Below are 27,482 nucleotides of genomic sequence, written 5' to 3'. Positions count from 1 at the left end.
AGCATTTCAGCGTGGAGAAAAGCGAGCCGATTGGACATCTGACTGTGAGTTGTTTTTTATGTGCATGTACGACGCCGTGAAACTAATCTTCATCGTTTGTGCGAGGGTCTCCATCGAAGTTCGCAATGTGTCCCGACCTCCGACTGTGCGGGAGCGATCACCCCCGATGGGTTTTGTGCATCCGTTGTGTGCACGCCACCACTACGGAATACAACAGTTCCCCTTCGAAAACACTATCGCTCAAGCTGCGTGCAGTGCTATCAAAGGTATGGTCGCGCTGTCGTAGTACCGTGCTAAGCTTTGTTTGCACAAAAACGCGCCAGACGAGCACCTTCTGAAGCTGCGCACTCGAGGCCGTGCCTCTCACATATGCTGCAGACAAGTGGAGTGTAAACGTATATATAGTCATGGCTGTTGTCCATTCTCTGAAGACGGTTGTCTCCGAGCGCCTATGCCATCGCGAAGGCAAGGCAACAGCAATCGTATACGAAGCGGACGAATAAAAGAATTCCGTGTTCTCTCGATACAGGCGAGGTTCCCCGAGAACACGCCGACGGTGTGTGACCCGAGAACACGCCGACGTTCTGTGGCTCAGTGTGACAGACAGCCTCTTCTTTTTTGACGGCGGTGTCGACTCTGACCAAAAGGCGCGTTCTTTTTTTTTTCTCAGTGTGAATGCGGTTTAACGAGGAATCGCGTACGTGCTTGCGAGCCCGGAAAGTAGCGAAAGATGTCACGTGGGTGTCACCGGCAGGGCGGCAGGACGTTGAGTTTGTTTCCAAACATGCTGCTTGGTAGCCTGTCCGGAAGTGACGTCAGGTGCCCTATGATAGCCCCATTCGACCGCCTCATCTTTGGCGGCAGATTCCTCCTTTTGTACGTGCCCGAGCAGCAGCATAATAACAGAGTTGGCCTTTCCTTCGGCTAGTGAAAAGGGACGACCCCGAAGAGCACGACGTCCTCCCCTCTACCGACGGGCCCTCTGAGGTTCGTGGTAGGCACTCGTCTCGCTTTGGGTGTGGGTATTTGTACTTCTCTCTCTCTCTCTCTCTCGTCTTCTGCGTTCCGAATCGTAAAGCGATAATGGCGCACCAGGGAGCTAGCGCCACGTTTTCTACGGGGGGCCCTCGTTCGTGTTTGTTTTGATTTTCCCTCTCTTCTCTCTGGGCATTTTCATTCGAAAAAGCGCGAACGAGGCAAACGAGCGACTGCGACTTTCACCCGGAGTGAGTTGTCTCGCGTAATCGGCGAGCCCGGTTTTTACGACGAGCGCAAACGGAGACCGGCTTTTATTGGCGTACCTGAGACGCGGCCAGCTGCCGGCTCCGGTAATGACGCCTCCGTAACACGGAGGAGGCAGGTTCGCCTCAACACGGTGCTCTTCAGTCGCGACAAGTTCACGTCGGGTCTCGTGCCCACTTCGCTGCGTGGTGGCCAAGGACGCGAGGTGAACGCGACTGGGAAAGGGCCTGCCTGACGAGGGGCGTCGCTGAGTCGGGAGATCTTGTTCGGTGCCACATGGTCTCGGTTGTAGGCAGTCCGCCAAGCGGGAAAGCGGTAGTATCGACAGGCCTGTCTCCGAAGGAACCGAATGAAATCTTCGAGAGCATTACTTTGGGGTTTGTATGAGTGCGTGTAAACACTCAAAACGTGAGGACGCGACTCTTTCGAATGTACGGCATCCGGAAGGACTTCGGGTGACGAAAGAAATGGTAAAGCGTTTTGTTTCTGACTTGGGCCCGAAATTATACGATTGGGTATGGCTTCGATCCAGGAAACTTTCGCATGAATATGGTTATGCAGTGCGGAGGTAAGCAAAGAAGAATTTTCGTGTAGTTGATCAGGGCAGCCATGAATCCTAACATGAGAATCGCGGTAGAGCGAAGGAAAATTAATTGTACGTTGGTGCTTCACTTTTTTTTTTGTGGCAAAAACTAAAAAAAAAAATATCGCTATTGGCTGCCTTAAAAGTAACGCTCTTTAAATTGATTTAGATTTATTATATTACTGGCAGCTGCTCGTTGGTACGACAGTGTCCGTATCATTTCTTCATATTCCCTGGGCCGCGTTCCTGGTTGATATAATTCCGCGTCTTTTCACCCGATCACATTTTCGCGTTGCACCTGCAGAGCGTTCCGTTGGGCCGTAGAAAGGAAAGCCTGGGGCGAAATCTCCGAAGTGTTGGCGGGTACCCGGAGCGACGCACTGAGAATGCACACCAGAAGCCGCATTGCAGTCTAGACACCACAGCATCTCTTCTCTCCGGTTTCTTCGACTTCAGTTCGTTCCTATTTTTACTTCGCCGGCGGTATTGGGTGTACAAGAGAAGCTGAGTCCGCCACAGAACGGGACCCACGAACGAACTAGCCGGGGCAGGGTTTTCGCCTCGAACCGTGTCCGGGACGCCTCGTTGGCTCGGGAAAGCGCTTGCCCGCGCGCGAGGGATTGTCCCCGTGGGGCGTGTGGCCGAAAGTGGCCTCGTTTGTCTGCGAGCCGCTTCCCACCTCGCGGGCCGAATCTCGGGGGCCCCGTTCTGCGGCCGCTCCCGCCCCGCAGCCCCCGTCGCGGCTCCTCGTTGCACGCCGTCCACGGGAGGAGACCGGGGCCGCGTTTGGCGCGTCCGTCCAGACGTCCGCGGTATTGCGGCGAGGACACCTGCGGCCCTCGTCCCCGGCGGAAGTCTAACGCGGTAGAGTTGTAGCCACTGCCAGGATAAGAACTGCCGTGCAGTCTTTTAGTTTCTCCTGCGCGAGCGTCCTACCTTCGGTAACGGCGCCTCGTGAGCTGGGAGCGTGTACGCGCATCCAAAGCAGAGTGGAAGGCAACGAACGCCTGCCGTAGGCATCGAAAAACCACGCGGGAAATGTTCTCCATTCACTTGCTCTCCGTGGCTCGAGTTGCTCGAGTTAAATCTAGCCTGTCAAGGTCTTGAGACACGATGAATCCGCTGGACCGTGTAGCCAGTCACTAGTGACGCCGCACTAGTCACTTGACAGCAGCGCTTCCCTGGCGAGAGTGTCGCCCTTTGGCAGTGAGTGGCTTCAAAGAATTTTGTTCCATCGCTGCTACCATTTGGTAAGCTTTCTAAAAGATTACTTTCGGACGATTTCTTCAGTGCGCTGTTTGCGCGCGAGAGAGAAGATGAACCTTTTCGAAGCATCCTGACCGAGGGAGTCGTAACTGAGTTCTACTAGTCGTCAACATTGTCGGCACTGCATTTAATTTTTAATTATGGCCCTGCTAACACCAGTCCTTATTGTGCGAGCCTCTTCGTTCGTCGTTGTCTCGTTCGCGCCGTATCGTTCTATTGTCATCTAACGCGCCGGTGGCGATCTCAGGAATGTGAACTCGACTTTAAATCTGAAGAAGTTTCCTTTTCATCCGATATACTGCTTTAATTTGCACCTTCTATCAATGACTCCAATGGTGAGCGTGACCTCGGTACACGTTTCGTACAGGGATCAAGGTTCTGCGAATTCGTGCTGTTTAAAAGCGCTGCAGTGGGTGGGGCCTATGGCTATATCCGGGATGACGGACGTCTGATTGGACGCATGGCTCGTGCCTGCCCGATTCCTCTGGACTAGGGCTGTGAACCGATGAAGAATATCAAAGCGATTAACCGGCGGTGTTGAAATTAATAATTACTCGATTAAGCGGTCTGATGGGGATCCTGGTAGGCGAATTAAGGTATTCCCAAATTAAAAAATAACGTTATAGGTTTCGACACCACAATTCCAGAGATTAGTATATTCTTAGGGATGAAGAGGTAGAACATTTTATTGAAGCCATTGGATATGATATAATCTCTTTAGCATTCAGTCAAATATCATCTGCTGGCGACAGAGTCAGACAAAATGACAAAAACAAATGTATGCACTATTTTTACTGACCTTAAGTACCCAGTCATTAAGTAATAATTAATGGAAATTTTAATTGAGATATGAGACGTTAGACTTCAGAAAGCAGCCTCGCTGTGCTTTGCTAATTCCTCATTTCCTTAGCGTAGGAAGACATAAAAGGAGGATGACAACGAGATTTAGGCCGAGTATTCTCCATGAGAAAGTTAAGGAGCAGATTGACAAAGTCGAACTACTCACGATTATAACAAATGACAGTCAATAGAGACGTGACACCTGTTGATTACTTGCATTTCACTGCGCCAGCATGTAAACGAAGTAACTGTTTTATCTAGTGGGTTCTTTAGTTTGTTAAAGATTCCGAGCTAGCTAGCGCGTTCGCAGGGCACAGTGATAGCCGGAAGGGCCCGCTCGTCCCTCGGAGCAAGGTCAGAGGGTTGGCGGTTGTGTGCAGCGTAGACGCGGCGTTCCGAATGAGCGCAAGTCTCACCCGGGTTGCTCGATACTGAGTTTGACTGCGGACGATGGCCGTGACAAACCGGTGGAAGAGTTCGTTTTTCACCGAATAACTGGCGAAGAAATTCGGTGACGGTTCATGCATAAACTTGTTCTTCCTTAGGTTAATCGATGAAGTTTACTGCCATACTCTAGACAGATTTACAATGGCTTCGGTTCCTCGGTTGTCGAGAGAAAGAAGGCCGCCACCTCGGAGGAGCCCAGCCTGCACGACTCGCCCTAACACGCTTTTCGGTATCACGTGGTAGGCCCGGCCCGTTATGGGGGTTGCTGGAGGAGAATGTCATCCGAGATTCATTTTGCTCGTGTTAGCGACGAGACTCGTCTGAACTCGAGTGCTTCGCGAGCGTATTGCGAGTGAATGTCTGTTGATCGGGTCTCATCTTCCACTCGGGCCTCTTTCTTCGACACTTCTCAGCGCCGTGAGGAAGGGAACGGACCCGTGCCGCGTTCTGTCCGAATCGCCCCGAACGTGGCCAGGCGAGAAGTCTCGCGCGACGCCCGCCGCTCTTCCGAGCCCTGGACGCGGGCCCCCGGCGCGCCTTTGTTGCGTTATCGACAGGATGCGAGCCGGTGAAAGGGGCCCCCGGGCGCGTAATAGATGACGGCCATTAAGAGAAATGGTTAGCACACTCATCACTGTCCGGCCGAACAAACACGGGGCACCAGGAAATGGCGGCGGGAAAAGGAATGGAGAGCGGGCGCCCCTTCGCGGCGGCGGCCCTCACGTGCGTCCAGCCAATGGTCTCAGAGCCTGGCGCCGCGGCTGTCGACAGATCGCCGCTCTCAGCAACATTCGCCTCTTTTTCGGGGGCGACTCCCTTCGCCCGCTCTTCTCGCGGGGCGCCGTTTCCCGCTGATGGGAGAAAGAAGGGAAATCCAGGACGCTTTCCCCTCGGGCGACTCGCTCGAATCGAGGCCCGGGCCAGCGACCGGGAGGCCTTGCGATGGACGGCATCGCTGAGGAGTCGCGCAAATTGCGTGGACCCATCGGCACTTTTTTTCTAAGCTCTTCCGGGTGCTCGAAGCTCGGTTCCACCGGTCACTGACGCCTCGAGCGCTCGCCGTGACCGGTCTAAATCGCGTCGCCAACTTCCTCCTGCTGTGGTGCACACCCGAAGCTTTCCGCTGGAGACGAGAGTAAATGCCTGCCAGCTTTACGGCTCATTTTTACTTCATGCAGATTGCGTACGTTTTTGCTCGAAACCCAAAACATGCACTAAAACTTAATAATACCTTTTTTTTTTTTTTTTTTTTTTTCGAAAGGTTATTTTAGAATTGATGGCTTTCTCGAGTTCGACATAGCTTCCGCATAACGGGTCCAAGCGAAAGGCGCAAGTGTGCGTCGAATCCGAGACAACGCGTAGTGCAACAATGCTCACGACGACTCGTTCGCTTCCGGTTTCCAGTGGCCCTCCTGCTACGAGGGTCTCGGCTTTCGCAGAGTTCCCGTGGTCGGTGTTCCGGTCGGCGTTTTCGCCCAGCCCGCTCGGGCCCCTCTTTCTCGGCCGTGGTGCCTCGCCCTGGACGGACCTGTGGCGAGGCCCGCCCGACGTCTCCTCCGTCCGGGGCGTCGGACGGGCGGCGCGCGATAGGCCGCTTGTCCGCTTGAATTTCACGGGCGGCGTGTAACGGCGCCTATTAGTGTTTGCCTCTTTGCTAATGCTATTATTGGGCCGGCACTCGCGAGAGTGGGAAGAACTTTGTTGGGAGGCGTTTCAATCAGATAAAAGGGCCGCCGGGGCCCCTCGCGGGCCGCGCTGTCAGCCGCCCGATAGAAACCACCTCCCCATCGGAGGTGATTAGGGCCGCCCCGGGCTCTCGGGAGCCCCCCACTCGCGCGCCCAGGTGCCCGCCAGGTGCCGCTCTACCGCCTCTCTATCCCCTCGCCCCTTACGTGCGGCGCCGTGCCACCGCTGTCGGAACAACAACGCGAGCCTCTCGGCCGGGTCCGACTGCGTTGATGACTCTGGGTCACTTGCAGGCAGCGTCGACCGTCTCTGTCCGTCCGTATTATTACTTTTAGCTTCGCTAGCCGTACCGGAGCGTGGGGTAAACGTGCGGATAAAAGGCGCTCCTCCGTTACCTAACAAAACAATCGCCCATCGATTGAGGCAGTGAGATACAAGAAAACCTGCTCGAGACACGCCGTTTTCATCAACCAAGAACTCAGTTGTGAGTGGTGAAACAGTGTTACGATGAATCGCGAAGAAGATTGGTAAGGATGGTTGCTCGCGCCATGCATTAGGAGCAGAAACTAAAACGCGCTCAAAAATAATTCGTTCACGTGTCGTATATCGCTACTCCCGCTACAAGGTTAAACATTCGGTTGTGTATGTACCTGCTCGGCGTCTGGCCGAAATAAGGAGCCGCGGGGAACGGTAGGGTAGGGAATAGGCGAAACAGTGAACACCGCTTCCTCCCAAGAGTGTTCATTTTTTTGTACGCTGGTTTTCGTTTTAATGCGACCCGAGGGCTGCGATCGCTCTTTTTTCCCGCACCAACCTTCCCTCTAGGCATTACCCTGAGAGCCATCGTCGTTGAGCCGGCCAGATAGGTCTTGGTAATTCGTTGACTGTTTGTGCTCGTGCACTGAGTTGACAGCGCCTTGATCCGCTCCGGGTGTGCTCGTCCGTCGTTGGGATCGATACCTTGGAACTGCAAGCGACCTTTTTTTCCCCTACGACTGTGTAAAGGCCCCTCTGTAACCCGTTCCACTAGTAAGAGCGGAGAGAGAAAAAATGCCCTTCCCCTCTCACCCCGCGTGTCGTCTGCTCCGCCGAGTGGGCTGTGCCTAAAATCCGTGTGGCGTTCAAACTCGGTTTAAAATCGCGTCATTTTTGAAATTTCAAGTGCAGATACGCGGATTTTGATATCCAAGTTATCGTGTAATGCCATGCTCGATAAAAAGACTAACCGAGTCTAATTGCAATGTTACCTGCGTGCGAATAAAAAAAAAAAAGGGAAAAACTTGGTCAGAGTGGCCGGTCGCTCCGGCGAAAAGTAAATCCGGTTGCTGTCGCTATTTTACTATACGAAGTTCGTACTGCTAAAGGCCCTTAGCGACAATGAGTGGAAGTCTGAAATAAGAAATAAAAACGTGCTCTCCTGGCGCAATCGACGCAGTGGTTGAGGCGTCGGCTGACACCACTGGTATTGAACTAACAGAACAAAGATACGCTAATTGATCCTTTACTGAAATAAAACAACAGAGCGCTAAAGGCTGATTTTGGAGTAGCCATAAATATTCTAAGAAGGCGAACCACTTCATAACGGCAGCCACGAGCGAGAGTTCGATGCTCAGTACAGCCCGCCGGCACAGCCCAAAGATGGAGAACGGCAACCTCCCTGTTTGTCGTCTGCTAGCGGACTCGGGCGCGTGCCCTCTCCTCGTTTTACCCCGCCGAACCTGCTGAACTTCCCGGGTGTGTGGAGAGGGCGCTGTGGTCTAACAAAATGGCGCCGCCCTGAGAGCGCTAAATGGAATGGTCTATACTAGCGGTTAACTATTCGCACTGGAGAGGAGGCAACACCACCTATGCGAAAAAGACGGGAATTAGGGAAGGGAGGGAGCTAAGCGAAAACTGGCGCCGCCTGGTGGCCGAGATGTGAAACGGAAGAAAGGGTATTTATTACGTGCACGCCGTTAGTGTTGCGAATAAGTTGGTCTGCGTTACGATAGCTTAGTTCAAAACAGGACCGGGAATTACCGTGGCAAACTTTAGTCCCCTTTAGCACCGTTCACACATGCCACCGAGTAGGACCGAGAGGGACAAGACCGGTTTTTAAGCCCCTTGCGACGGCGAAGGACCGGATGCGTTGCTGCAGAGCAGGTCCTACGCCGTCGCAAAAGGCTTAAAAGTCGCTCTTGTCACTCTCGGTCCTACTCGGTTGCAAGTGTGTGAACGGTGCTTTAAGGTTGGGGTACATGTTTTGTTTTTCTTACGTAGAAGCAGCCCGCGCAGAGCTAGTGGAGGGCTACTTGCTCCGGGCTTAACACGTTGCAGACACGGATCTTCCTCACGTCTTTTGAACTGCTCTCGCAGTGCTCGGTTTCATCACCACCTGTAGCCGCGAGTGCTAACTGCAGCGTGTCACGTGACGCTGTGGAGCGCCGTCATCGTCTGGTGGCAACCGGGCTGAGAGCTCCTCCTTTTTTGTGTATGTGTTTGCAAAAGCGCTGTGTGTAACTGGCCGAGTAAGTAATGCCTCGGTAACTTAAGTGGAAAAGCACCGTTGTGTCTTTCGGAGTGAAATGGTGTCTGAATTAACCGGTACGATCACTATCTCAATTATTAACGGAGGGAGAGTGATCGCATTCTGTTTTTGAGGGTATGGGCAGTCGCGAGGCGTTAGCGGGGGGAAATCAACGCTGGCGCCGTCGCTGGTCCCAGGTGTTGATGGCGCGTGACTTGGAGGTGGTCGTCTGATGAAACGTGTTGTTTTCTGTTTTTCGCAGGCGTGCAACGAGTTCACGACGCACGTGATGAACCTTTTGCGAGAGCAGAGTCGGACGCGGCCGATCACGCCCAAGGAGATCGAGCGCATGGTGCAGATAATCCACAAGAAGTTCAACTCCATCCAGGTGCAGCTCAAGCAGAGCACCTGCGAGGCCGTCATGATCCTCAGGTCCAGGTTCCTCGACGCAAGGTGCGTGCCCTCCTCCATCTTCTATCCCGTCATCTTTTCGACTCATCGTTCCCAACGAATAAGGAAGAAGAACGTTATTTAGCTCATGTCTTTTGGTGGTCCGTACATGTGCAGAAAGCGTACCATGTTGACGTAACTTTTTTTTTTTTTTTTGCTGCAGATATTGGTTATTAGAGGTCTGTACAAGTAGTCCACCTTATTGATTGACTCGCCCTGGAGCCGACTGCCACTGTACCATCTGTGTGGCAGCCTCACAATGCCCTGCTGAAACTAGTTTTTTTTTTTTTTTTGGAAGAGCCTCGCACCCACGCCTGGGCAACTTCTTCGAGCGTATCAATAACCGTAATTTTTTTTTTCATGCCACCCACCATATGATAACCACTGGGGGTCCACTCAGGCCTTACCTATACACGACGAGACGTCCACTGGTCGTATTGCGTGTTAGAAAGACGGCCGATCCCGATCAGGCGCCGATCAATCGCTGCGTTGTGTGCATTCACGTGCGGCCGTGATTGACCGGCGCCAGATCGGGTTCGGCTGTCTTTCTGACACGTGATACGACCAGTCGCACGTTTGGTCGTGCATGCGTATGGCCTGAATGGACTTCACGGTCATCTGTAAGCTGGGAGAAGCTGTCCAGGCGTGGGTGCGAGGCTCTTCCAAAAAGTGGTTCCAGGAGGGCACTGAGAGGCTGCCACGCAGATGGTGCAGGCTCATTCGGCTCTAGGGTTAGCCAGTCAAGAAGGTGGACATTTGTGCAGACCTCCTAATGACCGGTATTTGCATCAAAAAAGAAAAAAAGTGTTAAGTTAATATGGTACGTCATTCGTAGCTCGCTCATGTGTGCGTTTTGGGGTGACATACGCCTTGCCCACTGTGCTCGTGCGTGGGCACTAAATGCTGGTTTGGACACTTGCGTTTGTTTGTGACCGAGTGCGTAACGACAGCTTATTGCTGCTTACGCGTCTAGATACCACACTGGCGCCATTTATCGCGTTGCCCTGGAATGCTTCTGGTCTGCGTATGCGTCCTCATTTTGTGTGCATCATTTTTTCCACCCTGGGGTCGGAATCATTCGGAAGATGTTTCTAGTTCATGACCGGAAGCGTTGAATCGCTATACTTAGACGCCACCTTGTGTGAACTCCGCCCAACCCGTCCTAGTCTAAGTCGAAGGATCGCAACGCAGTCGGCCGCACTCACGTGCCAATATGTGAACCAGCCTTTAGAGCACATTCTAAAGAAGTACACTTAGGCCGTGGTCGCACACATCATACAAAGGACAATCTGTGCTTACAGGTTCGAACGCGAGTCCCCGCGAGATCTGTGCTTCGAATGCCGCGTGGCAGTGAGTTCAAGGAGGAAACTTGGCACGCGGCATTTGAACCACGGATATTCCGGTGACTCGTGTTTGCAGACTCTTTTGTATGATGTATGAGCTCTGTGGTCCCAGCTTAAAGGGATTGTCCGGTCGAAACCGGAAGTACTTAAGTTTTTGCGCTCGTTGCGTCAAGGGAGCCTCCATGTAGACAAACGTTATTTTTATTTCGATATATGATCTCCCGTTATTAATTAAACCTTTCATGAGCGTATGTACGAAACTGCACCCCGAATTTCGCCAGTGTCAATGGCTGACATCCGTAGGTGCTGCGTGACGTCACAGAACGCAAAGGTTTGTCGGATGGTCGGGATAACAAGCGTTGATCAATGGATGTCTTTTATTTTGTTTCGAATTATATAATCTTCTAGGGTGTACCCTACTAAAATACGGTTCTTTGAATGCAGTTCCTAAGCATGTGCAAAAAAAAAAAACGCCTTTTAGCGGGATATTACTGGCAAACAGCCATAAGCTTCGAGCAAACGTATGCCGTTTCGCGCAAAAAGAACTGTGCAGCTGCGACGGCCACCGATCGAACTAGGGGTGCTTGCAGAGCAAAGGTGGCAAAGGATGCAGATTTCGCCTCTGAAGCTGCACCTAGGTACACGAAGCGGCATCTGGGTACACATGTCAACGGATCCGCTGGATCTGTGATGAGGCTGCGGGACGTTTCCTCAGAGGCGATGTCCGCGGGTCGAAGGCAAACGGCGAATCGTTCAAATGCATGTCGTCAATTGACTTGGGCGAGGTTGGTGAATTAATCGTATAGTCACGCTCCATTTTCACACACGGGTCAAAGAGAATCGGGCTGCAAGCGTGCTAAATACAACTTCTGGCATTGTTTCCAGACGGCCTAGCTGTTGGTTTCTGTCATAAACTCTGGCGCCGGCCGACTCTCCCACGAGCTTTTTCTTTGCGATTTTGTGCTGCTCGCCGTGTCCCTTCGCCAATTTGCCTTTTCAGTGAGCAAATTCCGTTGCGGCGACCACAAACGGGAAGACGAAACCCGGTTTTGTTTGTTTCTCCTTTTCTTTCCCCCGGGGGTGCCTTCGGCGCCGACAAAGGCGCGAAATACGTCGCCGTGGAGGGGGACGGTTTTCGCGGGGAGCCGAATCAGCCGATGGTTTTTGCGCAGAGCTTTTTGGGTCGTCAAGGGGGCAAGACGTTCATGGTTGCGGGGTGAAGTCGGCGGGAATGGCGTCCCGGCGACGCGATATCTTCTGAGTCTTCTTTATTATCATCACCGTCGCGGTCTTCCTGCCAGTTCACCACCGCCGAGAGGCTGAGGATGCCCCTTCGACACCAAATTTCAGTGAGACCCGTCCGTACACTTCGGACTTCGCTTTTGCGGACGTTTTATTTCGATTTGCTCTCCGTCCGTGGCTTGGTTCCCTTGTTTCATTGTTTTTTTGTTTTTTTTTTGTATTCTGAACCGTAGTATCGCTTTAGCGCGTCGAGGTTCCACAGGAACTTCACTAAGTATAAAATAGAAAGAATTCTTTCAATTTTATACTTAGTGAAGTTCCTGTGGAACCTTGGGGTTTTCTTTTTATTGTGTATTGTTTGCCGATGCGCCAAACCTTGAAATTTATGTTCACATATATATATATATGTTTTTTTTTCATGTAAATATATTGTTCATTGTTCAAACTCTGTGTCCGCCTGAGCTCATTTCGTTCTTCCCCAACTTGGGCACACGCGCCAACCGCGCCGGCTGACCGGCCTCAACAAAAATAAATATTGTTCACAGTCGTTGTAGAGGGGCAGCGGGAGAACCGTCAAAGGGGAATCGAAACTGTGACAGTTTCGGTTTTGCTGCATAATCATATTGATTGATCCGATTTGGGCGAGGAGTGGATGAACGTAGTTTAATATCGTTGGCACAGCATCGCACCTCAGCTTACGAGCCTTCTGTCCGCTTAGAGCTCAGCTCGTAGCTCTTTTCTGTGAGGTGATTGCTGCATAAGCGGGATCTCGATCTTGACGGGAACCCAGTCCCTACGCACAGCGACGATCCATTTTTCTCGTCACTGCACGTTTCGCGGAAAAGTGTGGAACGTCATGTCTTGGCTCACATGTGCTGCCCGGTGGTTGTGGCACCCAACCGCACAAGAAAAATCTCACCCAACCACGAAATAAGTCGAGCACAACAACAAAAACGAAGCACGCTGAGGCGTTCACTTGCAGGCAAACGACGAGACAGAAATGCTCGCCTGCTCGCTTTGTGTTTTGTGACGTCAGAGTTTCAATGTTGCCAACGAAAACAGCGCTTACGCTAGAATGCGATTGGAGCAGTATAAATTCAATTACTCACGCAGAGGGACATATAAAATTCAGATATTGCACGTACGATGCTTCTCGAGGCAATAACAATGATATTCAATGATTTTCTCGAATACAAAATTTGACCGGACAACCCCTTTAAGGCTGGTTTACACAGACCCGTTTTCTTACGTTACGAAAAGTCACCGGGGAATCTGTGCTTCGTATTAGGCGTGGCTACCAATTGAAGGAGATAGCCTGGCACGGGACACTCGATACACGAATGTTTCGGTGACGAAGAGCTAGGACGGTGAGTTGCCATGGCAATCAAGGACACAAGGTTCGCCGTAACGTAAGGAGTTGAGCTCGGTTCAACTTTTCACACAGCAGCGATATCTTACTTTACGCCTAAGTCACCGAAACATTCGTGTCTCGAATGTCGCGTGCTAGGCTAGCTCCTTGAATCAGTAGCCACGCTTAATACGAAGCACAGCTTTCTCGGTGACTTTTCGTAACGTAACGTAAGAAAACGGGGCAGTGTGAACCAGCCTTTAAAGGCTTTAGAGAACAGTCTAAAGGCTGGTTAGACATTAAAGGTCGAACCGACCTTTAATGTCTAACCAGCCTTTACAGGCGTTTGCTTAGAATTTCTTACGTTCCGTGTGGAGTCACCGTGACATTCGTGTTTCGTATGTCGCGTGCAAAGCTACTACTTATACCGGTCGCCACGCTCCATCCGAAGCACGGGTGTCTCGGTGGCTCGCGACGTATGCGGTCATAACGTAACCTAGGAGAACGCCCCTGTGGGATGGCTAGTTGCACTGTTTTCTTACGTTGTGTATAAGTCAACGAAACATTCGTTTCTCGAATGTCGCGTGCCAGCCCATCTCCTGGAAGTGGTAGGCCACCCTTGGTACGAAGCACCGATGTCCCGGTGACTTGTGCCGTAAACTGACGTAAGCCTTCGTGACGTAAGAGAGCCTCCTAGACAGGTTTCAAGTCTGCGTGTCACGTGAAATGACGTCCGTAAAGAGGTATTCACACGAGGGAGAAATCCCGGGGATTTCTCCCCGACGCGCGCGCATCACGAGACCAAAACGCGAGGCTTTTGCACGTCGCAAAGCCTGACGTTTTCGTCGCGGTATGCACGTGCCGTGGAGGAATCAATGGGATTTCTCCCTCGTGTGAATACCCCTTAAGGCCTGCACGGGCGCTGATTGGATGCAGCGTCATCGTTCGTGTGGGGCTCGTCTCCTATCGTAGTCCCACGCCAACGCTGACGCGGCATTTGCATCCAGTCAGCGCCTGTGCAGGCCTCCTGGACGTGACGTCACGTAACGTGACGCGCAGCCCTGAAATGAAGAAAACGGTGCTGTCTGAACCAGTCTTCAACCAACCTTTACGGTTGACTGCGTCACTACCGCTTATGACTGCTTACGACGAAACGGTTGCCGTGGCACGCGCATGACACGTCGCAATGCAAAGGCATCCCTCGCGCACCCTGCGTCCTTAGGATATTCTTCGCCGCACCAATGTTTCATTTCGAGATGAGTGTACGCAGTAGTTAAAGACCGAAATCATTGGTACGTGCGGAGGAGCGAATAAGTAATCTTTGGGATGTTGGTGTCGTTTGTGGCCTAAGCCAGAAATAAAACCAGCTTCTATAGAGCGGTTTGATAAGAACACATCTTTTCATTGGCTGCCTCGATGAATATTTCTTCCATGAGGCTCGCAAAGATGTCCGGAAAACGGTCAGAACGATTCGAATGCACGGGGTTAGGCGAAATCTCCAGTTCGCACTTAAACGAGACAATTCAGGTTAAAGGTAGTGTTGGAATAGGGGTTTTCAAAACCTAGTTTGTATTCATAAAATTGAAGACAGCGACCCGGAAAAGGACGATAAGCCAAGCTTGAATGTGTGCTGAACAGCGTGTTGCGTCCATGAGAGTTCATTGGGTTTAAGCGAATCGCGGGAGCATGTTATTTCCCGCATAATACTATGTTCCCACTGCGGAAGCAACGCGCCCGCGCCAAGTTTTCATAGCAAGAGGAACGAGTTCGTTCAGACCGCGAATGCCTGTAGTCTGATTTTGTAAACAGATCCCCACGTTTGTGATCCTAGTGTTATTGATGCGTTCGCGAATTCTACCGCACCGGTGGCAAACATGTTTTGGCTGCGAGAGGGCGAGCTACCTGGCAGGGCGTTCCGATTGGCAACCCGAGTCTCGATGCGAGGCGTCTGCGAATGCGATGGCGTAGAAGCCGACCGCGTCGCTTCTTCCTTTTTCTCCCAAAGCTGCCCCTTTCTCCGCGCGGTCGTTTCTCTCCGTGGTCCGGAATTCCTGCCGGCACGGATTGGACTCGTGGCGCGGGCGGCTTTCGCGCCTCCGGGTACTTCCTTGGCTGTCGCCATGGCTGCGGGAAGACGCGAGGAAGGGCTTGAGCGCGCCCTGAGCGGGGGGGATGCGAATGGAAACTGGCTCTCTCTCCTGGCCCGCGGGGCATTAGGCTCCCCGCACCTTCGTCGGGGCTCGGCGGGGCTGTTTACTCGGCCGCGGGGAAGGGCCCTAATAGCTGCGGGAGTCATTCTCGCGCCGCTCTGGGCCGACATGTTGTCTCGCGCCGAGCGGGGAACTGCCTGGCTGCACTGAGCCGCTGTCGCATAAGCCGAAGGGCTTAGCGATGGCTCTCTCGCCGCCGGAGTCGCTCGTCCACGCTCCTCTGGCGTCTGCTCTTTCGCTTCTCGGTCGGAAAAGTCCCTCGCTGCCTTTTCTTTTTGAGTGCGGTTCTCTCTTTGCTCGGACTTAAATGGAGCGCGGAGCTTTTTCCGGCGTCATCGAGGCCCTTCTGTGCGGAATCGTTTTTTTTTGCTATTATTTTGTTTTTCTCTCTTTAATGCGGCTGTGGTTGAGCAGTTCCTCGGCACGAATTGCGATCAGCCTGGCTGCGATCAGCCTGGCTGAGGCGGGAAGCCCGATGAACGAGACAAACGGGTGGCCGAATCCTGGCCTAGCCGCCGAACCCGGCTAGGAAGCAAGCGGCCGCATTTTCGTGCCCACGTCAAAAGGATCACGTTAAAAAGTCTGAGGCCGCAGAAAGACAGGCCGGAAAAGAGCTCGGTTTACCAATGTGCCAGATGGACATTTACTAGCCCGCACGGCTCTCGATGCATCGTGGGCGTTGCTGTGCCGTTAATGCTAATTTTTTTTTTTTTTAAAGGTCCAGAGAAGAAACAATTTCTGCCGGGCAGAGCAAAAAAAAAAAAAAAAAAATTGTGCTCATTTTGACGCGCACGTATAATTTCTACGAGGACGTCAATCACGCTGCCGGGGGCGAAACGACTGTCCTCCTCACTTTCTTCTTTGGGACGTTATGGCTCCTTTTGATAATTAATAAGCGCCGCAAGACAACACAAAGCGCTGGTAAAAGCCGAACCGAATATGTGTGGACGCCTTTCATTCGTCGCTTCGAAGTGCACCGAGTGGAGCTGGTTAAGTGACGCAACACTTTCTTTTAGCTGGCATGGCTCGGGGTGTTTTATTGACTCTGTGTGGATGCTAAGTGTTCACGGAAGGCGGAGTCTGAGCAGTCCGTTCTGGACCCTGCGGGGAAGACAGGAACAGAAATGGAGATAGGACGAAGGGAGGAAAGGTCCGATTGAAATGGTCAAAGCGGGCACTTGAAAGAAACATTCGCTCAAAGACGTTCGAGTGGACATTTCCGCCGAGGGCATTTTTCGCTCCGTTGTGTCGCGTCACAAATCCCTCGGGTTGGTAGACAAGCGGGCACTGAGCGCTGCCAAGTCGTCCGGCCCCGCCGGGGATTCGACGGTCTGCGAAAAAACGGCTGCATGTCGTTCACTTTTTCTTTTTCTTAATAACGGCAATTGTAAAAAGGGGGGGATGGTTCTTGTAGAGAGCGCCGCCTTTCCCGGTGAAAGGGGGTCTAATTGATTTTTAAGCGGCCATCCTCGGCAGAACGACTCCCCAGGTGCTCTTCGGGCCCCCGGCTCACGACGCTCATCAGCGGCTCGTAATCGTCGTCATCGGCGAGTTCGCATCGCCCAATCTCCGCTCACCGAGCGGGGCCGCCTTAACGCGCGCCCCTCCGGCTCGGTCGTCGAGACGGCCCTCTTGATTAGGCCTCGATTAGGAAGGTTGTTTGTCGACCGACGCGTCGGAGAGTTCCGCAGGCGCCCCACCTGTGGCAGCGATCATGCTGAGCTCTCGTCGTCGGTTTACCGTTCGTTTGACAGTGCTAGCGGAAACCAGAGTATGCGGCTGCCGAGTTCAGTTTCACCAGGAACCCCCACCCCCCCGCGTGATGAATGATGAGAATGGGTGCCGTGGAATACGCTCGTTTCTTCGCGTCTTCGTGAAGCAGGCGCAACGCTGGCAGCGGCAGAACGCGACAACGATCTAATCATCCGCGTTCCGCCTTTGCTGGCTTTGCGCCTGCTTCACGAGTGGTAACTTTGGCACGCCCCCGAGTTTCCCACGAGCTTCAAGTCGTTCGAAAAAGAGTTGATTCAGTGCTTTTCGATGCCGCTCTGGAAGTTTCTAATTGAAAGCATGCGTTTATTTTCACTAAATAAAAGGTTAATTAACGAATTCTAATTATTAGCCGACTCATCGCAAAGCTTGGATGGAACAGCGCGGATGAACCGTCACACTCACATGTACACAAAGAGGAGACAGACTCGCAGCGCTGACTTACAACTCAGTCCTATATTTCTTCTTCCTCAAATCTTCAACTTCTTCACCTTTGCCGTTAATGAGAACAATTTAAATTTTTTATACACCAGAGATCAAATAGCCAATAAACTTTAATAAATAACTAATAATTAAATAAATAAGAGACAACTAAAAATAATATTAAAATTATTATTATTAAAAATTATTATTAAAAAAAAAACGGCAAAGGTGAAGAAGTTGAAGATTTGAGGAAGAAGAAATATAGGACTGAGTTGTAAGTCAGCGCTGCGAGTCTGTTTCCTTCTTGTGTGCATGGGAGTGTGACGGTTCATCTGCGCTGTTCCATCCAAGCATGAATTACCAACTTGCCCAAACACCCACATTATCGCAAAGATCAGTCGCCCGCATAATGTCCCCCTGGCCGTGTAACTCATCTGCACAAACCGCTTAACTTTCACGGATTTTTTTTTTTTTTTTTATACCTGATCGAATTAAACAAAAAAAAAAAAAATCATCCGTATACTTGAGAAGTAAAACAGCACTTCTGCCCTCGGTCCCTCCCCAGCCACGTAGCTCGCGTCTCTGGGATGGGGGTCGAAAAAAGCGACACATTACAACCCGTAAGAGATACACGAATGCACAAGAGGCAGAAGAGGAATGAGTGGCTATTAAAGCGTAGCCACTTCCAAGTGGCGAGAGGAAACCAATGTTTTTTCCCCGTAGCGGACGTTGCGCATTTCATGATAGCGGCATCCGCGTGGAGAAGTGGACAGCCGACACGTAGCAGAAGACCGACACAAACGGGGACAATTAAATGACGTCATCAGTCTCACATGACCGCGTCATGCGATTTATCACTAGTCTACAAGTGGCAGTATAGACACGATCGCGCCTTCGGTAAGGACCTTATAAGTTGTTCTACGTCGAGAATTTTAGTTGAACAACCAAAAACAAAAATTGCCGGTTCTTTTCTTTTGTGTGCATGTGTGGAAGGGGAAGGGGGTAGTAGCATGCAGAGAGCGCCATTCTTTATATTCAGTACCTGGTTTTATCAGTCGGATAAGCTCCGAGGAGCGGCTCTCCGTTGCCCAATATCTCTCTCCGCGCCTTCTTTTTTTTCTTCCCCTCTCGAGGCGGCTCGTTTTTTGTCGGCGTGCGCGTCCCACGCGCGGGGGTCTTCCATTTTTCTTGGAGCGAGTTGATAAACAAATTAGGGAGGCCCTCGGGTTGCGCACCCCATAACTCAGGGGCCGGCGAGAGAGCGCGCCTATCGCGGCCCCGTATTTATGGTGCCTGGTGGTGGCCACCGCGCACGCACCCAGGCCCCGCCGGCCACCCCGGAATAAATAACAATTAAAAGTGGATGCCCGCACACTGGCGACGATGCGAGAACAAAGAAAACCAAAGCTCGAATCAGGGCCGGCTGGGTCTTATTAAGCCGCGATTTATAAATAAACTCCCCGCCAAGTCGCGCGTAATTAAATTAAGGCTCGCGAAAATTTTTGAGCGCCTAGGCGCACTTTGTGTTTGTTTTGCTCCTTGGAAGTGTTTTTTTTTTTCAGGCGCCCTCGCGTTCTTGTGTTCGTCATTAGTCTCGATGAACTCTGTTTGGAGTTTAGTTTTTACCCCGCCGGTGGAGCCGGTAGTTTATTATCGTAATATGCCGGGCCGGCGCTAATACTTCACGAGGCATTTGTTATCTTTTTTATGCGCATCGGCGAGAAAGTTTCTCCTCGTGTACGCGGCGGCGTGTGACCCCCGCACTTTCAACTCGGGGTTGCAAATAAAAGGAGCGCCTACGCGTAGCGGCTTAGGACCGGCTGCTTTAATTTTCACTCGGACGCTTCGGTGTCAGATTTACAGATTTAATTTAATGCGAGCTAATTGAGTGACACGTACTTCGCGAATTACGAAATAGAGATTATATTGATTGGCGGTTTCCGAAAGGCTTCCTGATCGAATCGTTTCCTTAGACCAGCACCAAATTTTCACAGGTACACTTCTTTTAATACGACCGGTCGCGTATGGGCGTTGTCTGTAACTTTTTTTTTCTTTCTGTTTTTGAGCTACGTTTTTATTGGCTCACGTCAATATGGTCGAAACTGTCGAATCATTCAAGCGAGCCGCCAAAACGCACGTGGTCTGAAACGCTTTCCCGCGCTCACCCGTTGTAGCTGTGGACTTGTCATTAACCTCTATTGTAGTTATCAATTGGGACTTGAGCTACATTGCTCGTGGCCCGCCTATATAGCTGTCGGCGAGTTTGCACTCGCCGACAGCCGGACACAAACGGATACTAGCATACAGACGACCAAAACTTCGCAAGGCGACTCGCTAATCTGTCTACGTTGCCTTGGAAATCGCCATCTCGGTCCATTCAAATCTTCGAAGCTTCCAAAGGGTCGTTCTAAACCAGTCGCGCCAAGATCACCATGGAGCATCTTCCTACTGGAAGCGTTCCTCGCCAATATAAGAGTCTTTGGCACTGCGTATGCAATCAACTTATCAATCATGCCCATCTCCATGGATCTTTTAGAATTATATTGTTCTTCTTGCGTATTTCAAAACAGTTAACTTATTTTTCGATGCTTTCTTAGCAAAATCTCGGTATACGAGAAACGTTTCCATGAAGCTACCTGTCACCAGCGGATTTAGATCGGCTCACAAGAACGAAGGGGTCAAGGAGAAATCGCTCATTTTACGGACCAAAATGGCGATCCTACGGGGAGCGTGGCGCTACATTCTTAGGATCTACCGACTTTACTGCAACCCTGAAAGCGGTATCCCACTTCCGCTTAGAACATTATTTTAATCGCTGTGAGTAAAAGAATAGAAAAAAAAAAAGTATTTTGTGTGGGAGTTTTTCCAAAATTTTTATTGCCTAAACACCACTCTTTTTTTAATTAGAAGGGGGCGCGGCATTTTTTGCCCCCTGTAGGCGTGGTTCAAAGAGCGATTTAGGCGCCTCAAGGGCTAACGATCACCAATCGTTTTTTACCAGACAAACAATGAAATCAGCCGTTTATTGGCCCCCTGTGAAGATGAATAAAGCAATCTGAAGGTTTACTTCTTAATGCTATTACTCAGACTACTTCCAATCTTTTCTGTACAAGCCTGCCTCCTGCTCGCGCAATGTGACGGAGGCCTAATGCCAAAAAGACGCCGTGTAACGAACATTTCGGTAGTATTATTTTAATAGATCACCGGGCGGTCTAATGAATCTTAGTCCTTCCCTGGGAGATGGCCGTGGTTGGTTTGAGACGTAAACCCCGAAAGTGAACTTCTTTTTTGCTTCAGGCTTTATCTTCGCTCGTTCCGAGACGACAGTCGAAGGAACCAGGCCGATATGAGCGGTGTCTCGTTGGAGACGGGGCCTGCACGAGCGCCCGCTTCGTCACCTCTCCGGGTAATAAGGGCGTCGCGAGCATCAGCGTATGGAATGTCGAGTGGCGGGGCTTGGCGAGGCGCTGCTTCGCCGCCACGACGCCTTTCTATCGCGACAGGTTCCGATCGAGAGAGGAAAAAAGAAGTCGGTGACAGACGAGCAGTTGAACGACGACGTCGCCCTCTCCGGGGCTCGAGTTTGAGGGAGGGAGCGTCTCGGGGACCGCTCATTGCTCGCAAACGGCGCTCAATGGATGATCGCACCCGGACAGATTGAGACGAGTGTCGCCCCGCGCCATTTGTTCCCCTCTCCTCCGATGATTATCGTTATTGCGATGCCCGACATTTCGCTGGCGGCCACTCGCTCATTTGCATTGCTGCGCGTCACACGGCGCCCTGCGCTCCTTCGCGCCCCGGGTGGGATCGCGGCCTGGATCGGAGCGAGTGGGACCAGGCCCGCGAGCCAATCGGGAAGCGGCGAAGGCGCCACGTGACCGCTCTATCGGGCGCGAGCGTATCTCCGTGGCGTCGAATCACGGGACCCGCTCTCGGCGTTGGGTTGACTCGGATGGCGTCTAGCTTTCAGTCAAGTCCACGCTGCGGCGAAACGGAGCGTAAAAAAGCTTGCGCCAAGACGTCGGTCCCGCAACGAGAGGGAGAAAAAAAAAAGAGGGCGTACGAATTGCGACGGTCGTCCCGATCATTCGTTTTCTCCCCGTTAGACGGGCCCCTTAAGAAAAAAAGGCGCGCACCCATTTTTATTTTTTTCTTCTCCTTGGTGCAGTTCGTGTCGCTTCTTGTCGAGTTGGCGTCCTACATGAAAAGCAGGGGCGGATGAATGGCTCCAAATCTAAAGTTCGTTAGAATAATCGGGCGATTTATAACGTCCCGCCCGGCGTCGGAGCCCGTCGCTGCTGGCTGTAGCACTCGATCGGCGCACTGAAGACGGCGCTCGCTTGCCTTCCGCGTTGCCTAGTGCACGTTGCTTTCGTTGTACTGGCCCGGTCAATTAACGGTCCCGCTTGCGCCACGCGCCGTTCTCGCATCACATACACGCGAGAAGCGCAGTCACGTGCCTGGAGACATACAGTTGATTCATTCAACCAGACTGCACTGTCAGCGTCAGAGCGTAGACGTGCGCGTAACCGTTTCTGTTCGTTAAGAAAAGATATATATATCATTTTATTTTAAGTATAGTGTGTCACTAAAAGGCACCTGGTGACCGAGATCTGTGTTACCGTTGGTGGGGGTCGGAGCTTCTAAAACATAACTTACCTGTGGGACCTGCTGCTGTGATTGTGGCTTCTCCTGTCGCCTCTGAGCATACACAGCACGGCCATGGAGCCCGACTCGCAGGGGCGTTTGGGAATTTGGGAACCGCTGGCCCGTTCTGTTTTAACGCGATGGGGCATGTCGCGGTACACGTGCGTCGACTCCAGCCTGTGGTTGGGAAGCTCCCGCTGGATTGCCGCTCAATTCCAAATTGGTTATTCTAGCCTGGTTAACTTGCGACACTTCGTTTTGATAGCGAGGGGATAAGTCCTGGATCATCGACGACCATTCGGGAAGAGAGTGCGAGGGACTCGAGTTATCTATGAATACATTTAAACCCAACTTAGTTGTAATCGATTTCTTACAAATCGTAAAACGTTTTGTAGGGAGTTTGACCGCTGTCCGGAGACAATTTCGTTAATCCAGCGCCAATGCACACCACTAAGTTATCCCCGTAGGGAAACCGGCGAGAGTAACTGGTGTGTCACGGGTCGTGGACGCGATTGTCGTGGGGCCGAGGCGTGGTCCCTGAACGCACTGGGTATTCGTTGATGTCCCTTTATGCTGAAGGGCTAGGCTGACTGTCGCGTCTCTCTGTATGGTGCGCAGGCGAAAGAGACGCAACTTCAGCAAGCAAGCGACGGAGATCCTGAACGAGTATTTCTACTCGCACCTTAGCAACCCGTACCCGTCGGAGGAGGCCAAGGAGGAACTCGCCAGGAAGTGCGGCATCACCGTCTCTCAGGTGGGTATCTACGAGAGCTGTCGTGCCCTCAACCCCCCTCTCCCCATCCTACCCTCCCCCATCCGCGCGGGGACATTTTGTATGGAGGGGAGCCAGATGGCACGCTGCGAGAAACCAGCCCGCTGCTTTATTCTTTCCGTCAAAAAAAAAATCTCGGATGTGCAAGTGTCTTTTTTTGACGATCCATGAGACTGATTCTGGAAACGGGCGGTTCGTGAAGCTCGCTGCTAATATCAATTATCGGGATCTCGATCGTGCCCGCCGTCTCGTGGCTGCTTCCCGCACATTTGCGTTGGACTGTGACCGATTGTGTCACGACCGCTCGTTACTGCATACGTTAACACACTGGCGCCATCTCCCGGGAGCCCTGGCCCATTTTCGATCGGTGTATATTTCCTCATTTTTTACGCGTCATTCTTTTACCCTGGCTCGAGCTAAATCTTCTAATAAGTGACCATTTCTCGAAGATATTGCATACAGTTTATATCGCAAATATCGCCAAACGTCTCAACACAAGAGTGTGTTCACTCGACGCAAGGAGTCAGAAACGGTCGCGAAATAGAGCTTATATGCTTTCCTTCTTGCGGTACGATAAGTAGGGATTCGTGTTTTGAGATAAATACGAAATGATACGAAAACACTCGTCTGTAAAATTTGCGGCACTCTATTTGTCCGGAAAAGTTCAGAATTTCGAAGACACGACGGCAAAATAAAAAAAGCGAGAAAATATACATTGTTTTAAGAATAAAATTCACGAGAGCTCTGGTCAGCGCTCGTGGAGAGGCCGTTTTATTTTCCTTTGAAATCTCGAACTTCTAATGAAAGGGGATTTACTTTTTAGCTCGTCAACGTTCGTTTGGAACAACGGGTCAAGGCAACTCTTGGTCTCAACAAAAGTCATTGTTTAGGGCAACACCTTGGACCATACTATTTGTGCTTAGAGAAAAGACGGGTAGTGTTTTTATTATAGTAAAAGCTATGAACCCGTAGATTTCAATGGAGGGAAGGAAAGCTGAGGCCTGCATGCTTCCTGGCAACTACGTAGAAAAATATCGACTACTATTGAGGCGACTGTTTGTAATATTTGTCGTGTGATAGTTGGTATTACTAATGGCAAGGGCGCCAATGCAAAATGCAACTGCAGAAATATCATTTGATACGTGTGAGTTCTGATAAATTTAAAGTACGTTTACGTCGCACTTTTTTTTTATATTGGAAACATATTAAAATTAAGCTCAGAGTTTTTAAAAATTCGGAATAGAAAGAAGAGAAAAAACCGATAAACGTTGAGTTTTCAGCGAAGAAGGAGCTCCGCAAACAACCTCCGAATTTCACAAAAACTCCGAAAACACGCCATCCTAAAGATGAGTGACCAGAATGTCTTGGGGAGAGTGGGCGCTTTGCATTCGTCTTCCCGCCTACGAGGGCGGGAAGGCCTGACATATCAGTGAAGTCAGAAATCGCCGCATTAGCCTCTTGGGTTTCTCGGCCAGAAACGGTTCTTGAAGCGAGAAACTAGCGCGAGTTCCGATTTCCCTTCGCATTCAAGCTTTATTCTGACCATGATTCAGTCGTTCCGGAAGTGCTCTCAGTGGTCCCTTCGAAGTAGCGGTCTTCATCCGACGTTATCCGCAACCGACGCCAAAACGAGCGCACGTCTAACTACAAGGGGATTGCGGCGAACGTTTCTCCGCGTAAAGGTGTCCCACAAACTGCGACTAAAAGTGCTCGTGGAGACCAGCCCGCGCTTTATTGCCTTCGTACCTTCGACCTTTCTGCCACAACCATGACTGCACGTTCTAGCGAAGCCGACGAGCCGGTACACGTATGAGGAATGGTGTAGCGAAGTGTTAGCAGTACCATTCATTCGCGAGGATATTGTGCCAGTACCGGCGATCCACGAGTTTGTCGGAAGCGTTGAAAAAGGATGGAGGTGGCATTGTCGATACTCTCACCTGCGTAGCTACATAACCCGGTGGAAGTGTGCAAAGCCGCGAGCGAGTGTTCGAATAGCTGTCTTTGGCGCATCGGGACATAAGGAGAGCACTCCAATCAAATCGCAACAAGAGGAACGCGCAGCGAAGGCACAATGGCGAACCAGCCCAGCATGTGCCTTCATTTGTTGATATCGAGGTGAGAAACAAGCACTTGGCGTAATTCGCGGGTGCAGACCAACTCCTACTCATTGCTGGTTGGAACCAGCCGGTGAAAGTCATCAGGGACCATACGTGACGCCTTGAGGGCAAGTTTGACCAGGTGGCCTCCGATACCAAATCTGGAAGGGTCCTTAAAGGGCCGATAGAGGTTCCTAAGTCATTACCAAAGGTGCACTTCATATCGTTGGGCTCATTGCGGAGCATGATCGCCGCGGAATCGAAGGCACCAGCGAAGACTCGGAGACGCCGCATTTAGGGCGTCGAAAAGGGGCGAGCGCTTCCGCACTCGTGAAGGGGCTGTTGCTGCCGCTCGTTACTGCTGCTTGTTGGCAGGGGCCGAAGGGGTGTCCGGAAACTGTATCGCGTCATCAGCACCAAGCGGGCGCGCTCTCTCGCTGCCCGGGAAAGCGAGGCCCCATCCGCCCTGATTAGCCTCATCGGGGCCGCATCCTCCGGAGCGTTTTGCCGGCCTTGCGTTGAAAGTAATTGGCCGCTAATTGGACGAGGCTCCCCTTACCGAGCGCAGGGACGGACGCAGTGCTCGCAAGTTGCAATTCAGGGTAAACAAGGCCTTCACGCGGAGTACGGCTGGGTGCGGCGCCTCAGGCAACTCCGTGTGCTGCCTATCGCGTTTCTGCCACTAAGAGTGTCAAGCTCTTGCGTCGGCGCTTTCTTCGTTTTGGAAGACTTCGTGAACGTGAGGCGGTCGTCCCCCTGAGCCTTTTCGCTTGTTTGCAAGTTTCGTATTTCACTTCTAATGTAGAATCACATTCCTTGATCCCCCCCTCCCTCCCACGCGAAAGAGTGACGAAAAAGTGTGCGTCACGCTTGACCTTCGACCTAAGCTTAGCGGGAAGGCTTTCTTGCTAATTTAGCGGTAACCTCTACAAAGGACTTCCTTCATTCACGCTATGGAATTTGTGACTCCAACCCAGCTCCATTACATTTTTTTTTCTCTACATTGGCTCGAAGGCATTTCGAGGATCAACAGGTGTCAAGTTCACCTGCCCAATCACTATTTATTCGGGTCACGTCGGACTTTCCCGTTAAAAAGTTAGATTACACAGTCACAGCGACATTTAGTCATTAAGTTTTTACGATTACTCGTAAACATGTAATTCTGGTTTCTTGTCTGTTTTTCCATTCCCAGAAAAAAAAAAGGGGGGTCTAAACGTAAGCCGGGTAAAATTGAGAATGAGGGAAAGGACACCCGAGGCTATACCGGGATCGAGACCCGTTGTATTACCGTCAGCGTTTTAGTGACGATCTGTAGCGCGAGGGCGTATACGTTTTCCCTTACTGTCTTGGCAGTGACCAGCGGCCCCCAGGTGGGCGTACCTGTGCCTTGCCTGACGTGCGGGGGCCCCCCGTGGCATTGCTCCACGGGGGCCCCTCGTCGGCAGCGTCGTGCGTGGGGGCCGACTTCTTAATTCCCGGAATTGCCGATAACAGTGTTATCCTGTCAGCGCGTGACATATTTTACCCGAGCTCGGGGAGCTTATGAATTCATTGTTATGCAAAGGGCCCTCCTAAAATATGGAAATGCGGCGCCGCAGTCTTCGCCACGCATCTCCATAAAAGCGCGCGCGGAGGTGGCGGTCGCGCCTGGCGAAGCCCTTCCCCGCCTCAGCTGTTGCCTGCGTCGCTGCCTCCTGGCGTCGAAAGAAAGACGCCGTCTTGAGAGCACGATGACGGATTGGACTTCTCCCGCCTTGTCTTCGAGGTTACCCTCCAGCGATGCCCCTATTGGTCATGCTTTCCCTCATCTGGGAGTTGACCGCGCACCTTTTTTCGATGCCATTTCAGTTCAATTCAATTTTATTGACATCTTAGTCGTGGAGAAGGAGGCAGAAAAAATTGAATACCCAGCGTACCTGTCCACTCTTTTACGGCGAAAGAATCCCCTACAATAGCGATCGCCAGTCGCTTTCTTTGTTTTGTACTTTGTGTTTTGTTGGTGGTGACAAGACAGAATACACTCCTGTGGCCTTGTGTGCAACACGATGGACACAGCTGCATGGACAGGCGCGAGCACAAACGTTTCTACACACGCAAACGTATCTTAGCACGTATGCTCACGAACGGGCGCCCGCTCTGGATTTGATCAGGCAATCTCTACCAAGACGTGAAACTATTATGTGTTTAGCACACGGTACGCATTGTTTCATTACGAAGGGTGTTGGTCAACACTTCTTATACGCCCATCAGCACCATCCAAGTGGCAGGCCCAAAGGCGAAAAATAATTTTTATTGTAATGGGTGACGTTTTCGGGCGGCGCTCCCTCCATACAGCAGTTCACACGCAACACGCACCGCATACAGTTTTCGCGTGCACAACTATACCGACTCCAGCACCTGAGTTAGGCGATTGTTGGAAGGCAATAATTTTCCACGTTACCACCCCCTCAATTCATTAGATCACAAATATATTTCCTTTGTTGGTCGTCGTCATTTCACATCAAGCATAATTTCTCAAGGTTCATGGATTGCGTCTTCTAGGCAGGGGCGGATATCTGGGTCAGGCTGCGGTCTACAGAGAGACCAGATGTCACGGACGGATGTGACGTTA

The 27,482-nt window shown here is 51.5% G+C and overlaps 1 protein-coding gene across 3 annotated transcripts in view; it reads left to right on the top strand.

Annotated features, from left to right (window-relative positions):
- The window catches only part of LOC8042092 (homeobox protein extradenticle), a 409,053-nt gene that overhangs the window by 304,145 nt on the left and 77,426 nt on the right, over window positions 1-27,482 (top strand). For all 3 annotated transcript variants that reach the window (XR_005718027.3, XR_005718029.3, XM_040222299.2), the window contains exons 4-5: window positions 8,833-9,023; window positions 22,622-22,757. Coding sequence is in view for 1 of the 3 variants with exons in the window: in XM_040222299.2 (XP_040078233.1) it covers window positions 8,833-9,023; window positions 22,622-22,757 (327 nt within the window). In the remaining 2 variants the exon portion in view is untranslated. The remainder of the gene's footprint in view (window positions 1-8,832; window positions 9,024-22,621; window positions 22,758-27,482) is intronic.

This window comes from Ixodes scapularis, unplaced genomic scaffold, assembly GCF_016920785.2.
Source record: "Ixodes scapularis isolate PalLabHiFi unplaced genomic scaffold, ASM1692078v2 PGA_scaffold3__209_contigs__length_174095766, whole genome shotgun sequence".
NCBI lineage: Eukaryota > Metazoa > Arthropoda > Arachnida > Ixodida > Ixodidae > Ixodes > Ixodes scapularis.
The sequence above is the reverse complement of the archived record's forward strand: the minus strand, read 5'-3'. Positions and strand labels throughout refer to the sequence as shown.